At 37.2% G+C, this 23,383-nt stretch overlaps 1 protein-coding gene across 1 annotated transcript in view; it reads right to left on the reverse strand.

Annotated features, from left to right (window-relative positions):
- Positions 1 to 1,043: 1,043 nt before the first annotated feature.
- RUNDC3B (RUN domain containing 3B) overlaps positions 1,044 to 23,383 on the reverse strand; it is a 55,378-nt gene continuing 33,038 nt past the window's right edge. Inside the window, exons 8-11 of the mRNA XM_064444680.1 lie at positions 22,466 to 22,623; positions 6,455 to 6,601; positions 5,970 to 6,085; positions 1,044 to 3,500 (exon numbers count right to left, since the gene is read on the reverse strand). Coding sequence (XP_064300750.1) covers positions 3,355 to 3,500; positions 5,970 to 6,085; positions 6,455 to 6,601; positions 22,466 to 22,623 — 567 coding nt within the window. The 3' untranslated portion in view covers positions 1,044 to 3,354. The remainder of the gene's footprint in view (positions 3,501 to 5,969; positions 6,086 to 6,454; positions 6,602 to 22,465; positions 22,624 to 23,383) is intronic.

Raw genomic sequence — 23,383 nt, forward strand, 5'->3', positions numbered from 1 at the left:
AGCGTATCATGCTCATTAGAAACCTAGAGGTGGATGCAGCAATAGGTGCTGCAGCAGCTTTAGTTGAAGGTAACACTTCTAAGAAATCAAAGCACGCCCAGGCACTCAAGACAAGCGCCTGTGATGGCGTTCTGGAGGAATGCTCCCTCGTGTGGTTTTGGGAGGTGCGGGCTGTCACTGCCACCAAGCTCCGAGGCAGGGCCAGGCTGCCTGCCGGGGAGCGCTCCCCACGCACAGCTTGTATGGCGTCATGTCGTTTCGAAGGCCAAGTTTGCTGGCATAAACACAGGTGGTTCTGCGCCAGCTTGACTCAGAGGCGTACCTGTCCGAAGGCAAAGGCATATTTAGTCCACTGCTGCAGGCGCAGTGTTGTCTGCCACAGTGCTGCACACGGGGGATGAACGGTTGCAGCATCTCCCTTGCCCGTAGGCACGTGACGTACTGAATGAGAGCTTCCTCTCTGTGATTTTTTAAGTTTGTTTTTTTTTTTAACTACCCTCACTACATCCCTTCTTTCATGCATTTCAATAAAGTGGTTGAATTATATTTTTTTTTTTTGCCTATTTTAATGAGGGGTGCTGGTACAAAAGCAACTCAGCAGTCAGGTCATCAAGACACCAACTTCTGGGTGTGCTTTCCCAAGAAATGGACTTCAGTCCTATTCTATGACGAAGGTATCCCAGCATGTGTCTGGCCTTGGTGCAAACTCATCACACACTGAAAAATGCTCGAGTTGTAAAGACGTCGGGTACTGTTACAGCACACGGTGCAGGCAAGAGGCATTGCCATAGGAGATATTTGACACTCTTCCACCATTGTGATTTTCGAAGTAATTTTACCCTGCAACCTCAAAATAAGGCCTAAAGGAAAGAAAGTATAAACAGCAGATTTTGGACCCCATTGAATGAAATAGAGCAACAAAAACAAAGTCTCCCTCTTTTGCAAGAGAAGGATTTTCTATAAGCTCAGTAATACTGTAATTTGCCAAATGGTCTTATTTTATCCTGTATGATTAAAACAGAGACAAAAACTAGTGATTAGGGATGATAGAAAATGTTTAATTTACATGCAACATTTATGGAACGTCAAGGCAATAAAACATACAGTTTTGGTATTTTTAATAATTTTTCCAGAAAATTGAAAGTGTTTAGAACTCAGAAAGACACATGTAACTGATTTCCCATGCACAAAATGACACCCAGAAACTCACAGTGGCGTCAGACTACATAGAAGACTTCAGTTAAATGTCACATGAATTTCACACCAGTAGCTCCAAGAAAAGAGCCATCAGCAAACATGACTGAAGATCATGATTACAGCCCCCTCCAAAATACTGATGCAGTGGGATGTAGAGGTGTTTAACAGCAAACAAGACCAATTAAATCACCGTACCCTGATGTAGAACATTAACTTGTGGAATCTGGATTCCCTCACCGTACTCATAGTAAAAATGCATCTTAGTTTACAAATTAGTATTTAATAATGTTACTCAACTGCCATGAGAGAACAGGTGCTTAATGTGATAACAAAAAAAAACCCCAGTTACCTGAACTAATGGGCATTCTGACAGTGTATCAAAGGATTTTATGGTCAGAATATATTACAGAGAAATTAACTAGGTGGGTATATGAGGGCTTGAAAGACAAGGTCTGGTGGATTTTGCTAAGCTGCTTTAAAAATCTGCATTAAAATGGCATCAGTAGTTGTTTACCTGGCCACGATGAAGTAACCTCCAGCACTGCGGACTAGAGAGATGAGGAGATGTACCTTGAATCTCCTCCAGCCAAATCCAGCAGTGCGTTGAGTTCCCGAGATGCGTAGCCTCATCCTTGCAAAGGCTAAACATTTCCTGTAGTTTTTAGTAAAGGCAACAATGAATCCTCTTTCTTTCAAGCCCGCCAGGAGATGACCAGGTTACAGTAGTAGTGCCAAGGTACCATTACAAGAGGCAAATCAACTAAAACCGTACAGAGTGTAGTGACATGCTGTAAACACGTAAGAGTAAGCAATAATTAAAAATCTGTCTTGTATTGCAGCTACTCATGTAAACAATTTATGAAACTTCTTTGGCACAAAAAAGCATTTTCCCTAGCACTTATAAATACAACGTACCTACATGCATTTAAGTTTTCTTTAAAAAGTTACTAACTGTACTGATAAGCATTACCTTGATTAGCAAAATTGTATCTTACAAAGAATTAAGAATATAGTTTGCAATTCAAAAATTAATTTGCAAACTTTGAAACTGTAGGGTAATCTGGAAAGGTTAGTTTCATTTAAAAAAATTTCTCCCTTTTTTTTTTCTATCAGTAATTTAAACCAATGGCAAGTAATTTGAGAAAACTGACTGAAATAACTTCTGCCCTATTACCTAATCAAGAAAAATACCTACTGCGCTACTACGGGAATGAGAAAAATCTTTAACATGAGCCCACTGTCATTACGTTGTCTTTCTTTCCCCCTTTTTTACTCTCCCTGGGATCTTGCCAATAAACACACAATTGACGCATCCCAAGGTGCTAACCCCGCCACCCTTAGTCCCCATCTTTCCAGCAAGGCCAATAAACCAAGAAAGGTCTCGTATAGTGTTTGATTATCTGCAACTCAGGTCACTCAAAAGCATTCAGCGAGTTTCCTCAGCATGTACAAATTGCTAAGTATGCTTGATTTAGATGATCAACTTACACTTGTTATTCACATGCAGCTTCGAGAATCTGTAAGTGTTTCAGTGTGATTCTTCAGTGCAATTCGGACATCTCCTATGTGCCATGATACTAACAGGAATGCAAAATTTAACACTGCGACAACTTGAGAAGAGCTGTTGGTAGGTTAAATACGCTATTTGAAGTCCTATGCGACATACACAGATGAAAAGCTGGATTTTTAGGTAAAATATTTATTTGCCTACAAAGACTGGTGTTAAGGATTCCCTGTCTGTTCTGCAAGAGTTGATAAGATATTTAACGTACTGCAGAGAAGCACCATGGCTAAAGTAGGGCCAGGCCATTGCAAGGAGAAACAAAGTTCATGGCAGTTAAGGAGGGGACTGATTTCCAACTGTTTCATTTTAAAAATCAGTCATAAGCATCAAATTATATGTCCTGTACCTGATCAAAACCTTTAAGTAACTCAAGACTAAAATAGAAAATCTGAAAAGTCCTTTGGGGGAAAAAAAACCAAACAGAGTTTGAATGAAAACTGACAGAATCTGTGAATTTTTAAACAGGTAACCATGAAAACAAAAAATAAAGCTGCTTGCTTTTTAACTTAGAACTAGCAGTCTTCATTGCAAGTCATTTTATGGAAAATAAACCAAACACGTACAACACAAAGCTCTTCCTCCTTGTGTGCATCTCAAGATGGTGTTAAGCCTGGACTTGTCATCTCTGTTGTGGGACTTGCAAGATATTCACTTGATTTCAGACTTGTGAGAGATTTGTAGCTTGCCACTGAAGTAAGAGAGCCACAAAGACCAAGCAAAGATGGAGTGTCTTCCTTCCCTGTTAAGAAAAACAGGAATTAAGTTAATCATGTTTATGGCACAAGATGACCTGACAGCAAAAAATGAGGGAATAGAAAAAAAGAACTGTTTCATCTACACTATTATGGATCACGTATTACTGCTTCAGCACACGCATGCTTCATAAATGCAATTAGGAAGACACGTAATTTATGCCATACCTTCCCTGTCCAGATGGTAACCACATCCCTACCGCGCACTAAAGGCTGGCCCGCAGACAGTCTCCTACAGAGGGAGATTCAGAGGCTCCACTGACTACATGGAGAACAGAAGTTACTAAATTCTGTTTTAGTCGAGTACATTGTATATAATGGAAGTGACATAACTAATGCAACATCAGTACCAGTGGTCTAATTTTGAATCCCTCAGAATGGAGTAGAATTGATGGAAATATATCCCAATTCCAGGTAAAACACACATTTTGTTTTTTAAACCTTGGTAATTTGAAGTACATTATGCTCCAGCCACTAGAAAGAACTCTACAGCGCAAGAGTGGCAGTGCAAGTATCTGACCTGTCATCCAAATACACTTGACAGTTAACATGAAATGTACCTACGGATATAAGACTGCACTGGACAATTTTTGTATTTATTTCATGTCCTCCCTTCTCAGAATATCCATTCAAATTATTTTGTGCCAACTCTGCTAATAAATTGCATTATAAAGAATTTGATCTACCAGCATCTCCCTATTTCATCCTCCTGGATCACCTGCAGAATAGAAAAGATCACCTTAAACTAAAGATTAAAATCAACTTAAAAAGGTCACAGGCACAAGATTTTATTGATAAGCCGGTCTACCAAAATTTTTTTTAAATCACACCTATAAAGTAGCATTTTGTAAAATTGTGTCTCCTGTCCCTGACAGAAGAGTTTTATTCTCATGAGAAGGATGTAAGAGAAAACCAAACAACCCAAACTGCGCCCTGCCCAACAATTCATTATGGAAAAAACAAGTGAGATGTAGTGCTCTTGCATCATTCATGGTTCTTATTAGCAGTTTCCAGTAGATTTTAGATCATGCCTCTGCTGAGCTTTTTTCAAGTGACTGAACAGCTTTCCCTAAAGAGTGAACTAGATCAGCTTTTTAAAAGAATTTCCCCTTTTAGAAAAATCTTTATTCCCATAAAAACTACCCGTTAAAGACTACATTCAATTTGAGGACATAAACACAAAGAGCAGTGTAACACTGTTTAGGCACAACCCTTGAGTTCAACAAGAGTGAAGCTAAAAATCCAACTACATGAGTGGGCTTAACAGTAATGTGAAAGTTTACTACTTCTGATCTTTTAATTAAAACTGCCATACTGAGAGTTAGACCAGAGGGATTTGAACAGCAGGAACACATGCCGTGTCCTGGAAAATTATATTAAAGCTTAGGTACTAATGAACCTCAGTAATTTAGAAGTGAGATGTTGTGCGACCTTTAGAGTCAGAGTCTTGAAAACAAAGCCTAAACTATTATTATCAGTAGTTTTGCCACACCTTAATTTACAGTAGATAAAACAAGTATAATTTAAAATGACTAATATTGCAAAATAACAGTTGAAAGTAGATCTACACAAGAACTCTCTTCAAAATAGCCATGCTGATTCTATTCCTACTTGTAATAATTTAGGTCTTAAGACTGTTTCCAGTTTTTAAAAAAGTTCTAAATTTTCCATCCTTGATATTTTAAAACCAAAAAAATTTTACAGTTATGAACTCCTACGGCTCTATATTGTCAAGTCTATTTAAAGTTAGCATTTGATGAGATACAAGAAGGAAATTTTATAGCAATTTATGTTCTGTACCTGAAATACTACTATTTCAGAAGTCTTCCAGCATTTTTCTGCTTTTCACAACTGCCCACAAGATGGAGCAGCCAACCTTTGATAAGCATACAGACTTTGAAAGGGGATGTGTGTGTATTACATTTATATACTAGCATGGTTCATATCACGTTCCTCTCTCTATTTTAACAGAAACACTGTCAGGCTGCATCTCCACAGATAAACGCTGAATGCAAGGTGTAAGAATGACAGTGGTAGTTGCAAATTCAGTGCCTTTAATCTTTCTTTTGAGAAACAAAAAAAGCAAACTTAAAGAACTCAAAAGGTTTGAGTTAGTTATAGCAGGAAGATGACAGAAGATCCTCCTTGTAGCTGGGTCGTCTCTGGTTCTGTGATGGAGGAGGAAGATATGCAACATACTTGAACCTTAGCTTTAAATATTGCACAAAGTCTTGTAATTATTGGGAGGGAGCAGGGATAGAGGGGTAGGGAGGGCATCTTCATAAATCCAAACCTATTTGAAGTACAGTCCTTAGGTAAACTGAAGCAATTTGCATAACAATGGAAAATACACTGTTCAATGCATATTTTGTTCACACTGAAAATTCATCTCACAGGGGCTGAAGATCAGAGCTACGAAGAACAAAAAAACCGAAGCCCCTAGACTGGCTCTGTACCTTCATTTAACAAGTTCATTCCATCCTGCTTCCCATCCTGTGAGTGGCCTGGATCCAGAGAGGATTGAGAAAGACTAACATCTGCTGAAAGTTGGTCCAGACTTTGAAAACTTTTCCTGCAAAGCAAGTAATATTTAATAGTAACACATTTAAAGATCTAACTAGTTATCTTCATTCCTCCTTAAAGAGTCTTCTAAAAAAACCCTAGGCAGTTGATCTTTCTCCTCTTAAACACTCTATTTTTTTTGTTTGTTTCCTAAAACACTGTTTTTTCCTAAAGCAATGATTTCCATTTTTTGTTTATTTTGTTTTATTCAAAAGGAGGAAATTTTTATGGTAAGCAAGAGAAACTGATTCTTCTGCCAGCTGATCCTTGTACATTGTAACAGGTAATTCCAATAGGATGCAAATCAGAGTATGCTAAGGGAAATGTATCATTTTGCCTTCTTCTTCTAAAGGTGAATCAAAATAAATATGCAACTTACTCATCCCATTGTTGATTGTGTTTTCTATAGAGTAGAGTGTCCAAGGCAACAGCATTGACATCCAGAGCTCCTGGGGAAGGCCACTGATTGGTGAGGTGAGTAGTTAATTCTTGTCGTGATCTCAAGTCATTATTCTTTAGCACAGTCCTGTGAATACAAAAAAACAGGAAATGTCAGTCTATTAAATGCAATTCTTTAAGATACAACAAGAAAAACTGGACAAAGTCATGACCAAGCTAATGTTCTACTTTGAGTGACCAACATATCACAGTTTTCATAAAGCATCTTAAACTGTTCATTTTTCCGAGGGGAAGCAACTTCGAAACCTATTGAGACATATTTAGGAACAGAAAAAAGTTGAAATTAGAATCTTTCTGCAAAAGCAATAAAAACCCACCTGCATTCTAAAGATTCTTTCCGCCAGCATGATGGTAATTAACACACCAATTGGTTTGCAAACCAACTATGGGAATATGATGTATGGCCCCCCCCGCCAATTTTTTCTGCAGTCTGTACACCCACCCCCACCCCCAATACTTTCACAGAATGAACTAAAACCCAGACATGTTAATTCCATTATATGCTTGCAGGTGAAATATAACACAGTTATTCTGTTTTCTACCACCTTACAGTTTCTAGGAGTTTATGTTTTTAAATTAGAGAAAATGTGTTAACTGAGTACCTTACATGTTCAAATTAGTTTTGCCTCATATTCTCATGAACCAGACCAGTTTTCTACAATTCTGGAAATGAGGAAGCTAATATGCCAATATTGGAAATCATCTGCCAAAAGTAAGGAAAGCACATGGTTCTTCAGGCTCCAAGACAAGATCAGCCTTTTTCCAATAGTACAAGGCAACCTCCCACCTACCCTTACATTGCTGTAGAATAACTCTAGAAACAAAAGTAATATTGCTTGTTAAACCATAAATCCTTCAATCCACGAAATACTAGGCAACAGTAAAATGCTGCTTTACAACACGTTCGACTATCCGTGGCCTGAAGCAAATAGCTAATGTTACATATCTCTCCATAAAAAAAAAAAAATGTACTGAGGAGTTCAGTTGTTGTTATCTGAAATGCCAAACTGCTCAGCACGTGAAATAACTATTCACAGTATGCACACATTTACGTGAATTCACAAATAACATTGTCCACAGGTCTGTTTTTCCAATGCAGTTTTTATTCTTGTGGTGTCTGACTGTTTAGACAAGAACCTCAGTAAGGGCACATAAAACCACCTAAAGAACCAAAATTTCCCACAAAACAAGGTAAGACAATAGCGAGCTCAGTAAGGAATTTTTAGTAGCCGAGTTTGAAAGAGGAAACAGATGTACAGCAATTTTGCAAGAGAATGTGGCGAAACACCACAGTGAATAAAACTACGTTCAAGAAACTTTTCTCAAGGTGATGAATTCCCCCAGCATTCACACAAATAAGCAGTCAACTTTTCTTCCCTGGGATCTCACCCCCTGACCATCCTCTCTCAGGAGTCTATAGGAATTACCACTTTAATAACCCAAATCTCGCAATAATTTCAAATATCTTACATGGGGAAGCGAATACCATACAATTCCCCTAATCCCATGGGGTACATCAAGCATTAAACAGCTCTCTTAAAGGCTTGATTTGAGGAAACCGAAACTCTGACCTTGCAGGTTCTTGTGACGTTAGCCAGTTACTCCACTTCACCTCCGTACTCAGAAGGGCTTCTTCTATGCTTTTATAGAAGTTTTGTAACAGGACACAGTTTGTATTAGCAACCGTGCACCCAGTAACTAAACGCAAATTCATACACATAAAACACACGTGTAAATTCCTATTTGGACAACTCCTGTGTGTTATCACCAGACAGCTCAGCAGCAGCGTTAAGTTGTTCTTAAACAAACATGCTGAGCAAAGATGACAAAACCACACATCTACAGACAAATTGCTAATAGCGGAGATTTAGCATTTCACATAGGTTTCTACACTGAGGCTTTTTCCACAAATCTTTATGCTATAGTAACCTGAAATTTCACCCTTTGTGTGGGCAAAGAAATTCTGAAAGAAGCCTAGCCAAACTGCTCCAGGGATTTTAGCATAACAACATTTAAAGACAGTTCCAGTAGACCACTCTGCCATGCTCAGGAAGAAAACCAGGCATCAGGTAGGATACAGAAGTAACTATGCCCCTCTTAAAACTTTTATGCTTTTGTTTTGAATCTTAAAAAAAAAAAAAGTAAAAATAACTCTGACTATATAAAATAAAACACAGCATTCAGTATACATAAAATAGTAGTATAGACAATAGTAAGTTAGACAAAATATTCACAGCAGGTGCTGGTAGTTACCACCTATTTTTTCAGCCTTGTAGATTATTTAGCTGTTTGCTCTCTTGCAGCCATTTTTAAAGTATCATAAGGGTCCACTGCAGCAAAGACTTGTTAAAGGCACTGCTTGCAAACAACAATTCTCTCAAGATAAACAAAGGCAGTATCAATTTATGCGTATTAACCAGACTTATTTTAAGAGTCAAAGTATTAAACTGCACAGAATCATAGACTCATTTAGGTCGGAAAAGACCCTTAAGATCATCAAGTCCAACCATAAACCTAACATGGCCAAGTCCACCACTAAACCGTGTCCCTAAGTGCCACATCTACACAGCATACATCATCCTCAAACTCTTAATCACCAATTGATTGATGCAAATCTTCGATTTTGCATCTGATTTGCACCTCTGAAATTGAGGCAAAAATGATCCTGCTAAAAATATTCAAAAACAGGAAGAGGAAAAGAAATGGAGACAAAAGCATTTACTATAGAAAGGAGTTAAAAAGGAAGGAAATATCATCACGTTTTAATGAAAAAAAAAATTTAAATTCCAAATCAGTCAATGTGAAAAAAATGCTGTACGAGATTGAGTGCTGTCCTACCCTTGGCCAGACAAGAGGAGCTCTTTCTTAGAAGTTAGGAGCTCTCAAAAGACATCTTATTTTATCCAAGGCAGACCAAATTTCTACAGTAGCACTCTTGTTCCTCAGAATGCAAACACTCTAACGAGTGCTGGCCAACTCTCGGCTGCCATACTGCAGGGTTTGAAGCAGGACTTTTCATAATGATCGCAATGAGTACAATGAAGATTATGAGCTCTCCTCTGTGTTTATTGTCAGGCTGTTTAACCAAAAGAAGAATATTACCATTAAAACTTATTCACCTGTTGGTATAGCAAAATAAGTTTAGCATATAAAAGCTTTCAAAGGAAAAATTGGAATAAAGTCTTCATAGAGCAAAAATAAGAAATGAAGAACTGGTGGAGAGATACAAATGGCAAATAGGGATATTAGTGAAATTTACCAGTTTCACTAAATATTCAAGAATGACATGTAAAACTAGTACTTTCTGTTATTTTACACACACACAAAAAAAGGAACTACTGAACTCTTTGGGCCTTGACTGGGAAATATTTCAAAAATAAACAAAATGTCACATAAAAATAATTTAATGTAATATATAAGCTTCTACATAAAATGCTGGTCTGTAGCAAAACAAACAGGAAAGGCCTATGTACAAAACAGATTTTATTCTATTGCTTCTGTTCCCAAGAATGAACCGCTGGTGAGAAACACCAGCTGCAAATCAGAATGACCTGAACAACTGTAGACCAAGACGCAAAGCCTAGATTTCATGAAGGATACTACTGCATAACTTATATGGAACAAAATCCAGAATAGATCATAAGAATAACACTGCAGATCACAAGTATGAAGTATGCAGTTCTATTTTTAAATAAAATACAACAAAATATTGTTCTATAGGTTTTGTAGCTGTGATGATTTAAGGACGACACAAGACAAGAGTTGTAGACAATATGTTAAGCCATTTAATAAAGGAATAAAAGCACGGACATTCCAAAAAGGGAAGAGGAAAAGGAAAAGAGACAGAAGGGTTTACTCTAGAGAGAAGTTAAAAAAGAAGGAAACACAATTAAGTTTGAGTGAAAACAAGCAAACGAGCGTATGCAACAAATTGTTAACTCCTTTTCTTCAGACTGGAAATAGAAAGCTTTAAAGCCAAAAAGAAAATAAGAACAATGGTTCCTAAATGTAATAATCTCAGGAAGGTACCAACTCAAGTTGGTACATGGAGAACACACTGGATCTTAATAAGAGACTGTATGATTATTTTTTGCTTGAAAGAAAGGCAGCGTGTGAGATATGGCTGAATAAGGTACCCTGAACTAACACAGTGAGACTGTGGAGTGCAGAAAGTTTTGTATATATGAGAATATGTAAGAATTTATTACGAGAGAAGGAGGGTTTAACCAATTTCTAGTATATCGCCTAATCTAGGCATGAAAAAATTCTAATTCTTGGTTGCCTGAAAGCCTGTGAACTTTTTCTCCCCATCCACTAACTGGTACCTCCTCTACCGACAATCATTTCCATCTCTTTTTAACCTTGCTGGAAAAAAATAGTAGAAGCTCTCTTTTCTGAACTGCAGAAAGAAAACAATTATTTTTTTCTTGCTCTCAACATTTGTGCCTTAAGCAGTCCTCACCCCAACAAATATTTTTATATGGTAACTTCATATCGTCTTTAAAATTCTGAAAAACATTACAAAAATAAAGAAATACTGAAGAGATGGCAGGCAGAGAGAATATTTCTAATTCCTTTGGAAGTAATTGCTGAATTGCTATTTTCATACTGAAAAATGGTGAGGCAAACCCAGTAAAATGCTAGTTGGGATTTATTACAGGAGAGAAGGATCGGCAATGCTGGAGATGGAACACATTTTCAAAAAACTGGTTTTACACTTTGTATTACTTCACAGCATAGATTTTTCCATAATGCACATATATAAGAGAAGTACGATACCCACAGTCTCAACGTGTTAGCCCCAACTACCCTGTTTAAGTTAGGACATTTAAATTGTGGTGGTTTATACCTAAAAAAAGAAAAATTCCACAGAAATTCAAAATACTACTGCAACTAACAACTTGTTTTGGAAAACAAGCAGCAAAAGAGATGAGAACATCATCTTAGTACTAGAATACATCATCAAAAACTAAAATATTTGGCTGATATTTATACATTTTTGTTCTCTACATCAGGAAACACTATTTAAAATTGACCTCCTCTTAAAGAAAAATATTCAGTAAAAACGTCCTGCTAATGAATTCCTGCCTACTACAAAAAAATACTGATGGTTCATTAACTAATCAGCACTAACATACTCCCAAGTTAGGAATAACTGCCTGCTTCAAGTGCAGATACATACACTCCCTCCAGGCCTGTAAATTTACTTGATTTTATTCAAGAATAATAGCAACAGCTGGAGTATTAACATCAGGTTTAAACAGCTATTCCCAGAAATGTCTCCGCATGCCTTTGACTTTCAGTCCTTTAATTGTGTATTTAAGAAGTAGGGAAAAGTGAGATTAGTGAAGTCTTCCAATAAACATCCTTCTCCACTAGTCTTCAGTGGCCCTCTCTCTGTCATGTACTCTCCAGAATATTTACTTGTTGACTTCCTCAACTTCTATTATTTTGAGATGTTTATTTCATGATTTATTATTTTGAGATTATTTATTAAGCACAAGCAGAATATCATTATGTATGGTACGCTTATAGTGATAAAATGCAATTGACAAATACTGCTCATTTCAATTCCTGCTCCACAGTATGCTGCCCTTTCACTTTTTCTGGTACAATCACATAGGAGCCACTCTGAAAATTGATCATCAAAATGGTCAATTTTTAAAATTTTTTTAAAGTTTTTCTTTTTTTGTGTGTGTGTGTTTTTTTAAAAATTTAGTTCATAAGGTAACCCCTCAAACTTCTATTTGCATTAGCATCACTTTTGGCAGCTCAGCTACCTCTCAAAAGGATAAGAAATTACTCCTTTGAATTAACCATCTAAGATTTCTGTATCTTCAAAGTGTGACCTGACTTGATGTGCACAGAGTGGGGGATGGGGACAACAAAGACAACCTGTACATGGGGCTCCTGCATGCAGAACAGAAATTATATAAAAGGTGATTATCTCTGGTCACTTACTTTAACTTTATTACCTCTGGGAACTTAAAAATAAATAAGTAAATAAAAACCTCAAGTTTAGTCCAAGCTAATATAGAAAAGCCTTATCTTAGTAACTAAAATGTTTAGTCTCTTTTCCACTAGATTGGATTTCCAGTTTCCCCTGGATCAAATCCAGATTCATGCCATTAGAGGCCTGTTCTGAAAGACCCATTTACACAGATCTTTTTAATAAACAAAAGGTCAATTCTGTTTCCAATTATACCTATGAAAAACCAGTAATTTCTTACCTGCAAGTTTAATTTCTCCAAATCCAGAAAATGCCAGTCCAGTTGGCAATTTGCCCTCCTACCAGCAGATGAAGACAGGAAATAAACCAAACAGACTAATTCCCTAAGAAAGGGAATTATATCAGATGAGTGCTCCAGTTCAAGAACTACCTGAGTAGTGAAAAGTAAAAGTGAAAATAAAAGCTTAAAAAAAAAATAAAAACATTTGAATAAGAAAGAACAAGCTTTAAAACTTTTATTTAGGACAGGAAATATGGAATGCAAACTCAAACTGATAGCATACATGAGTGTAACTAAAATCTGTAAGAGCAACTCTAAAATAAAAGGGAACTCTCAAATTGTCAGTACTGTAGCAAGACAGTGAGCTGTCTGGACTGGTATGTCATTGGACTTTGAGAAATTAGATCAGCAGGTATGAAAATGAGTTACTTACCAGTAGCTTTTGATGCTGCAATATATCACATCTCTCAGCTTTGTGCCCTGTGCACAGACACAGTATTCCCCAAATTAGATGCCAGAGCAGTTAGATCCCAGCAGACTTTCTAATGGCAGCCGCTGCAGTGAAAAAAAAGCAGGTATGTCCTACCACACCGTATTTTCTTACTCTTTCTGACTGGCCAACAGATCTTCATGCGTCACAGCAACTGTACTAGTTGTGCTACAGAATACGTCCCCTTGAAGCTTCTTCAGCAATCTTTTTAGTTCTCCTTTATTATCTCCTAGAGATCTTGAAATATATCCTCCAACAACAAAATTACTGTCATCCATTTTATATAGCCTTTGATCTCCTTGACCTCCGGAGTAACTTGGATAAACTTATATTGGCAGAAATCCCAGCAGCTTGACTCTTGAGTTCTAGTCTAACTATGGTGGAAATTTTCTTTCAGAATACAGACATCCAGAACAGCTCAAAACACACTACAGTATGTTAACTTTCTGTGCATTCATTAAAATAGTACTGCAGTGCATGACTGAAACTCTTCGTGTCCTTGGACAAATAACCAGGTCTGCTTCCCTTGGAGGAGGATAACAGGCAGAACGATTTTCCCCAGATAGTAGGTCTTGATTGAAAACAGGAAAAAATACTAAACTTGACTAGCAACCAAACTAATAAAAAAGTAAACCAACTATCAGATCCTTTCTGCTGGAAAATGGAGGACTCTTAGCGAACAGCATTTTTTTGAGGATTATCAAATTTGCCTTTAGTAAATATCCTCTCAAACAGAGCTTGTCATTCAAGGATTCCCCCCCCCCCCCCCCATGTCAGTCATGTAAATACAAATTAACAAATTATCTGTCTGTAGCTGAACTCCTTTTAAAAGAACACTTCTATAGGAGTGGGGGGCACATCAAGGTCTTCCTTCAGAACAGATCAGGAAAACATCACCAAAACCAGTAGTCTTCTCAATAATTTTTTGCCATTTTAACATGCTTTCCTTGGGTTCAGTAAAAGCAGCAGTATCAACCGCAAAATGGTTGGGTAAACTTTGGATTGACAGAACAACCACTTTTAAACTTCTACTCACATATTAAGCCAGAAAGAGTTGCAGCAGAGATATCCAACATTATAACTGTAAGATGGATCTTCTACATAGACAAGTATTTGCTAAAACCAGCATATAAGCTCCTTCAGAATACCATGTTTCTAATTACAAAATAGTGAATATGGGAATGTTGACTGACTTTGAAGGATAGAAGATCGTGTTGGTTTCAAAAAATAAATTTAAGAAATGCTGCAAGCCACATAAGTTCTTCCTGGTAGTTTAAACAAAACCCAAACATTTCTGTGACTGTGTGTGTACGCACACTGACCTGTAACTCACCTTTTTTTTGGTCAAACTATTTGTATTTTAGAGAAACTTAATTTTGTTTTGGATGTATAAAATGGATTTTTCTATTCCTTTTTACTGGATGAAAATTAATTCTTGATCTAATTTATTTAAACCAATATAGACAAATAAAACTGAAATTTAAGATAACTTAAATATCAATTTCTTTTGTCTAAAGAATCTTAGAGAGATTGCTTAAGTATATTTGTGATAGAGTAATATCTCTACAAATACAGAATTAGCCTCTCCTCACCATTCTAATCTGTCACTATTCTTCTACCCTTACAAAAACTGGTTATATTTTTACTATTTGTCATTTCAAGTCCATTTAGTTTGGTATTGAACTTCACGGAATGCATGAATTATGCACCTTGAAGAGAAGTAACTTAAAGATTTCTTGCTTGCTACCTTTATCCACAGAAGTGTAGCCATGGGAGAAAACAGAAAGGATACCACTGTAAAAACTGATTTTAGTATTACACACTAGAGACTCAAAGAAGGGGACACATTGCCATGCTAATGTCATTAAGTATGCAAAATGATCAAAGGAAAGTCCTTATGATTGTCTAACCCACTGGACGGGGCGGGCAGGGGAGAGTAAAGAGAGCACAAAGGAGAGACTCCTTACAAAAACAAGTATTTTTAACTTTGGAGTCAGCCAGCATTTTGCTGTAAATATACCAACACACCTTGTCCTTGAAGACATCAGTAACTTCAAAAGCTTTTAACTTTTTTTAAATGTAAGGGTTATTTTAAGATAAACCTTTTAAAGCCCCTTTTTAAAAGTTCAGAAAGAGATATTAAACTATAAGGGTTTAAAAAGATATCTCTCATTATCTACTGCATCTTGCAGAGTAAGTCCTTTTCTTCAGGCTGCTACAAATCCAGAAACATTTGGCTCCCTGCTGTGCAATAAACCCATGCAGTCCCTCTGCCCTAAGAACAGGGTGTTCTCCACCATGTCGGAGGCTTGGCTGAAATTAATCCTGCATATTTCTTTGCTGTGCCTCATTCTGAATGCTCCACTCTGAACTGCAGGAGTCAGTCTGTCCGTGTACTACGCCCAGCTGAACTTTTCCTAGTTATACGTTCAAGCAAAAAGGAAACTCCCATGTCTTCACAGGTTTCCACCTCACTGAAAACGGAACAATCCTTCTTGCTGTCTGTCCACACCTTTGTAAAACAGAACAGGCATACGATACTGAAACAAACTTCAAAAGGAAGAATTCCACAAAAACGAAATCTAAAACACTGCCAAAGCAAAACAGTTTCAACATCTGTCAAAACGTGCGATATTTTTTTCTAGGCTGTTTAAAAAAAAAAGGTACAGACAAGTTGAGAAAAGGGGGAGCTGAACACAGCCCAGAATGCAATATGAAAGATTTAAAACTGCTGCTGCAAACTTGAGGGAGACAGAAAACATACAGGAAGCATTACAAATAAAAAGCATGGCTAATGTGAATTATGGTTTGATAGCAAGGATCCACAAAAGCTTTAAAAGGAAAGAAGGATTAGCATTCTCAGTTTTGACATTCTAAGAAAGAAGTTCACCAATAAGATCAAACATTAAATTTTAAATCTCCCACTTCCCTTCAGTGAGAAAATAAGGCAGCCACAACAAATTGGATTTACTGTACTTACGCAGTTGAGGAATTCAGTTTCTTTAAAAGCCTTACAAGGAGACTATCTGAAAATGAAGGTAAGAGTGCTAAAGAAGTCATCCAGCTTTCCTATTTCTCCACATGATTTAATTTTTGAGCAAGGATTACAAAGCCAGGTAATTTACATTTAAAGTTTTACTCACAAGGAGACAGAAAGCACAGGGTAAATGTCAAAGCCTGCGCTCAGACTCTTCTGCTTCTGTTTCCTCAGACAAGCTTTTCTCTACATTGTCCCTGACAGCGTTTATAGCCTACATGGTCTACAATATTTTGTCTTCATCTGTGACCCTCCCCTGCCTGCTCTCAGGCAGAATATTTGTCAGCACTCTGAAGGCTCTAGAGCATTTACAAACAGAATCTTGACAAAGCCAGGAAAAGCACAAATACTATTTTCATAAGCAAGTTCTTTATCCAAGTGGGGCATGATCAATCTTTGGAAAGAAATCATCTTTGCTACAAAGAATATAGTAAAACTTCCTTTAAGTACTCCATAATAGATCTGAGAGATCATGGTGTATTTGAAAAAGAGAAGTTCATTTTGCCTAGACTTAAACATGCATCAATTTACTCTGGCGTGCTGCTTTCATGGAACTACTGTCATAGAATCACAGAATCATTAAGGCTGGAAAAGACCTCTTAGGATCATCAAGTTCAACCATCAACCCAACACTACCATGTCTCCTAAACCATGTCTCAAAGTGCCAAGTCTACACGTTTGTTGAATGCCTCCAGGGATGGTGACTCCACCACATCTCTGGGCAGCCTGTTTCAATGCCTGACCACTCTTTCAGTAAAGACATTTTTCCTAATATCTAACCTAAACCTCCCCTGGTGCAACCTGAGGCCATTTCCTCTCATCCTATCCTATCACTAGTTAACCTGGGAGAAGAGACCAACACCCACCTCACTACAGCCCCCTTTCAGGTAGCTGTAGAGAGCAATAAGGCCTCCCCTCAGCTTCCTTTTCTCCAGACTAAACAACCCCAGTTCCCTCAGCCGCTCCTCAGAAGACTTGCTCTCCAGACCCTTCAGCAGCTCTGTTGCCCTTCTCTGGACACGTTCCAGCAACTCAATGTCCTTCTTGTACTGAGGGGCCCAAAACTGGACCCAGTATTTGAGGTGCGGCCTCACCACTGCATTGTGGCTATGTTCAGCTGCTGCTGAGAATGAGCTGATGGACTTCTCAAAGGCAGGATGCATTAGCCTGAGCTCAATGCAGTACAGGGGAAAATAGGTGCGTGGACAGAGTACTCCAACAGTAGATGCCTGGAAAGTAGTGAAGCATATAGTGGCAGGCTGTGTACAACTCAGGAATGGAAACAGACACAGAACATTAACTGTAATTAAAGAACATCACTGAAGCAAACAGTCTCTCAGGGTTGCAACTGAACTGTTATTTCCTGTCTTTACAAATACATTTGTATTATCCAGATAGGAACTGCAGTATTGCTGAATCTATCAGACAGTTATATTAAAATATTAAGAATGGAGTACAAGTACTGTTTGGGTCTCGAAAAGACTGACCAATTTTGAAGCAACAGCCAGGCAAATTAAATATATCTAGCTTTAAGATTTGCTAAAACATACAAAGAACTCTGTATTAGGCTTGTCTGTATAATTAAATGTAAGATGTGACTGTCCCTACAATTTGAGTCTTATTTGTGCCATAACCAAAGACAGAATTCCAAACATAGAAAAGTTTTCTCAAATTTCCTTCCTTCCACATGCCCCTCCACAAAACACCAGAACAAGGCAGGGATATAGGAAGAAACAGCAGAGGGAGATACAAAACAGTGGTATAAAATATAGCATTGCCACTGAATCCAAGAAATACATTTTCAATACATGTGATTAAAAAAAAAAAAAGAAAACATTGCACCAGTTGGGACAAAGGGGCTGTACCGTCTTACACCAGGCACACCAGCCTGAAAACCTGAAAAATACCTTAGGAGAAAAATCTGTGTTGGTAAACATTATGCAAATCACTATTGTCATTTCAAGAAGAATCACAGCAGAAGAAAAAAAAATTTAAAGCATTTTGAGTTTTTTTAACCTTTGTATGTAATGCTTTCCTTTTTCCTTATCACTTTATTTTAAAATATTTTTTTGTTAAAGTGATTAGCTTTTATAACATCAGTGAGTCACTATGCAGGAGATGAGTCACTGTTCAGGAAATTGACAAAATATCTCTTGCAATCATACATCAATATTTAGCATATACAAATATCAATTTCAGATGCAGAACCTGAACTTTAAAGTGACAAAGATGAGCGGAGCTTGCCTTAGACACAGGTAGTGTGTAAGGGAAAAGTAAGCCTAAGAATCACCCTTAGGGGGAAAAAGCCTGTTGAAGCTGAGATAAAGAATTTTAAAGCAAGAATGCAAGTACACAGTTCCAGATTTTGCCCCCTCGCTTCTTTGACTGGGCTACCTAGTCCTTCAGGGAAGTGGTCTCCAAAGTGGGGTGCAGAAAGAAAACACTTTTTGTACTGTTAATACATGAAAAAAAATTTAGAATTGTGTTTATGTCATCTTTATAATTTTTAATTTCTATGTGTATGTTTTATAAGGTACATAATATATTAGTACTGTAGTACATGCATATAATTTATAAATAAAAAATATACCTATATTAGGGGTGTGTGCTCAAAATTTTTTTACTGATGGGGTGCGCATTCAAATTCAAATGCTCTAAAAGACATTCAACACTTCGTTGCAGGATCTTAGAGGAGGAAGAAGTGGCTGCCTCCATGAGTTTTGAATACTCCAGGATACAGTTCCTTGATGATTTAGGATCCCTCTCCCATCACATTTTGAATGTTATGGAATTCAAACTGTTTTCTTCAGTTAGATGCACCACAGATCACAGGCTTCTCTTGGCTATCCTCCTGTGAGCTGTTATTTTTAAGCACTTGAAGGCCTTAAGAACTGCCCCACCCTGACTGTAAAAATACACTTATTTCTATAGAAGAGTGGAACCAGAAGCACTGTTCTCTAATTTTCAACTACAACAAGTCCCAGGCAAAAACACATCCCAGTGATGGCAAAGGCTTCTGAAGAAAGCAAATGAAAGCCAGAAAATGCCTCATCATTATAACAATTGACACATATCACTAGGCAATCTCTTCATCTAGAGATGATGGAAGTGGTAAAAGAGCAAGCTGTTCTTAGAACAGAACAGAATAGTTTCAGTTGGAAGGGACTTAACACAACCATCTAGTCCAACTGCCTGATTGCTTCAGAGCTGATCAAAAGTTGAAGTATTCAGGGCATTGCCCAAATGCCTGTTAAACACTGTCAGCTATGGGGCATCGATCACCTCTTCAGAAAGCCTGTTCCAGGCTCTCAGTACAGAAATATTTCCTAACATTTAGTCTGAACCTTCTTCTTGATCAGCTGTGTATTAGTTTAAATGTGTCTGACTGATGATCAGGTGGTCTACTGCAGTTTCACTTTTCTAACTTGATTTGCCATCAGACACCTGACGGCAAAGTAAGACGTCCAATCCCCAGATGGGTGGGCATATTACTAAGAAATCAATTAGGTCGAGAAACACGAAAAAATGTTACTCTTTTGTAACTATTTTGCAGAGGTACTCATGAGACCTGTGAAATGGCTTTTAACTAAATTGTTCGTTGTAGTTTGGATACTTAAGCGTGTGAGACAAAGTTAAGAATACTGAAAATTGTAGAACACTGAGTTTTACAGGGCAGCTGTAAAACAAAAACTACTTCCAAATTTCTCCAGTCTCTTATCTCCATATTTATTTCATGCTTTACAGAAAACCGCCTTATTAAATGTGAATATGGACAAGTTTCTCTGTAGATAATCTAACTTATAACCTGAAGCCCTTGTTGATCACTAGTGATATCTCACTTTCAAGTCTGCTACAATAACAACATAACTGTAAAGAAAGTCAGATATCTATTCCCCATCCCCATTTTTCTTTGCTGGGCGGGAGGCAGGCCTATACATAGACTCAGATTCTGCCCAAATCCATTCAGAATGTAAGTAAAACATTTTGACTTGTATGCCTGTGAAATACCATTTGGAAACATAAACGAATACTTACTCAACAGAAATTTGAAGCAATAGAAACTTCCTACCTTAATAACAACGCCAGTGGAATAGAAAAGCATCATTAAAAAGAAAATAGAGAATGTTTATTTATAATAGTGTCCATTACACAGCAAATGATCCTAAATCAGATCTCAAAGTGTTTTACAAACAGTACTGTAATATGCCTCAGGCAGAATTACAATCCCAAACTTGTTCTTAGCTGCTGGTAAAGAGTTAAAAAAAGATTACAGCATACATTCGCTACTAATACAAAATGCTACAAATGGTAGGGGAGCAAAACACTAAGATTTTGAATCACATGAACACCATTGTAAAACTTCTGGACCAAAAAAGCAATTGGCCAAAACCCATGCCTCACTACAGTCACATTAGTGATAAAACATATTCTGCTGCCACGTCAGAATTAAAAAAAAAAGCATGAAAGAATGATTACAAGATGTTAATCATGACTGGTGTTCACCATCAGAAACCTGCTAGGAAGATTTCCTCCCTTCCCTCTCCCCAGTAAGGAACTATGAGTTCCTAACACAATTTAAGACGACTTCATCTGAGATACACGCAACACCCATAGCAATAACAATGCAATATTAGACGACCTCTCTCCAAATATCCACTGTAGTCCAGGCTCCGGACTGCAACATCTCATAGACAGCTATACAAGGACACACTGTTAAGATACAACAGAAACTGCTCCAAAATTTGAGCTTTTACATAAGAAAGCCAGCAAACAAAATAGAAATTGAACCCCAGAGTGAGATCTTTAGAACAGTCTGATTGTGTATAGCTCAGCTAAAAATTAACAGCAGGTCTGAACATTCAAAATCTCCAAGTATCAGAGTGGGTTTAAGTGAGCTCACACCCTCTCCCCCTACAACAATCAGGGACACCAAAGAAGTATAACATGAATCATTAGCTATATCAGTAAATTCAAAGAGCCCAAGAACAAGTATCTCTCAAAAAAAAACCCCACCTCAGAAAAACATAACTTTTTTCTTCCTCAACTCTGATATTGGCATAAATAAAATGCAAATGCTGTATTCCTGAGGATTTTCATAAAATCCATTTCAAGCACTGGCAATAAAATGACCTACTACAAGATGGGGGGAGGGGCAGGAAAGAAAAGGAAAAGTTATGTTTACAAGCTAAAAGTACTTTTTAGTGCATAGAAAAGACCCTTTCGGGTGATGCCTCTGTGGGACATGAGGCAGAGGGAACCAAAGTATCCCACAGCCACCTGCATATTCTCTTCATCCTGCATTTTTTCAAAGGCCACAGACAGCTTCCATTTTATTTCAGGGTTCAGACACGTACAGATTACTCCAGATATAAGGTAAAATAATTTATCTTGTATTTGTTATGAACAGAACGTACAATTACTTCAGATGCAAAGTATAGCAGTCTAATGGCAATTTATCACCACACAGCGAGTGTTCCATCTATCTGGGTCTTTAAACATTACCAGGGAGTGTTTCCGCAAAAGAACAGTACCTCTCTACCCAACAGACAGGGTTGGCAGGAGAGCTACCTAAGATCCTTAAATATTTACCATATTAGGAGTCACATATGTTAAAAAAATTAAGCCTTTTCCTGTTGTTTTAGCATTTTGCCTGGCATTGAAGAAAGGATGAGCAGCAAACTATTTAATCAGTTTAAATATTTTTAGGACTGCCAGAAAAAATTCTACTGGGTCTGAACCTACGCAAATAAAATAGAGTCTATGCAAAGAAAATAGATATTTCTTTATCCTCTCTTGCCTAACATTTTAAAAACACTGTTCAGATGGAAGCTGCTTCCAACATATTTTTTTCAGGGCAGCCTTAAAGATGGAAGTAATAAAATATAAAGAAAATTTTATAAAAATGTTTTAAAAATTTAAGCAAGTTTACGGTAAGCTATTTCAGATATTAAAAAAATCCCAGAATTATTCTGTCTTACACTACTGCAATCTTCAGGGGAGCAATTTCTGAATATAAGGCTTGTCAGAAAAACAAAAAAGCTGAAATACATCAATTTCTTTAAGAAGTTTGACTCATTTCCACAGGACGAGAAGTTCTTCATATTGTACAGTTAAATAAGTTAAATAGATCAAGTAATACTGTTCTAACAACATTTCTCCATTATACTAACTTACAACTGGTCTTGCAGTTCCACAATGATATATTCCAGCTGTTCCTTCTCCATTTTATGGGCTAGATCCATATCTTCAATTCTTTGTAACAGCAGCTTATTCTGTGAGACAGATTCAGAGAGCTGGTTTTCTCTGAGTCGTACCAATTCTTCAAGGTAACCCTGCAAATAGAAGTGTTAGAAAGCCTTAAAGAACACACCATCAAAAAAATTTTTCATTATGTATGTTCACAGCTTTGGGGTTTCAGATGTATACAGTTCTACTTTGGTTTTGTTGCAGGTTTTTTTTAAATTTTTAAACAGACTAGTAAATAGACTTAAGATTAGTATGATGTTTCCTAATAGGTACCAAGAAAATAATGTGCTTATTTATATTCCTGCAGAAGAATAGAATAATGGATGAAACAATAAGACAGGAATGCCACCAGCATGAAACAATTCATTTTTCAAAACCAACATAGAACAGTTATTAGTACAAGATCAGAACTCTACAACTTAACAGATGGAGGATGTTAGATATTGCATAAGAAGGACAAGAGTAGACTGTATCTATATGGACCTATATAGTTAATGAAAGGGATCCAGAATTATTATAAGAAAACCCCAACATTATTTTAAAGTTTATTTGAAAACTGCAATACCACATCACACATTAAAATGACAAAGAAAGTTATTGAAATAAATATTAATCTACAGTACAGCATAAGGTAGGACAACTGGTGAAGGTCACTTCCATTAGTAACATTGGATATGTACATGTGCACCTACATTATTGTTTTTCCAGCTGATACTATGAAAGACAGGGGCAGTCCTAATCCCACTCCAAGTACTTGGTTATCTACAAAAATCCACAATGTGACTATTTAACAGCAGCTGTGATGGCAGGCTGGTCACAAAGCATGTTCACAAATTACACATCTCA

This window comes from Phalacrocorax carbo, chromosome 2 (genome assembly GCF_963921805.1).
Source record: "Phalacrocorax carbo chromosome 2, bPhaCar2.1, whole genome shotgun sequence".
Classification (NCBI taxonomy): domain Eukaryota; kingdom Metazoa; phylum Chordata; class Aves; order Suliformes; family Phalacrocoracidae; genus Phalacrocorax; species Phalacrocorax carbo.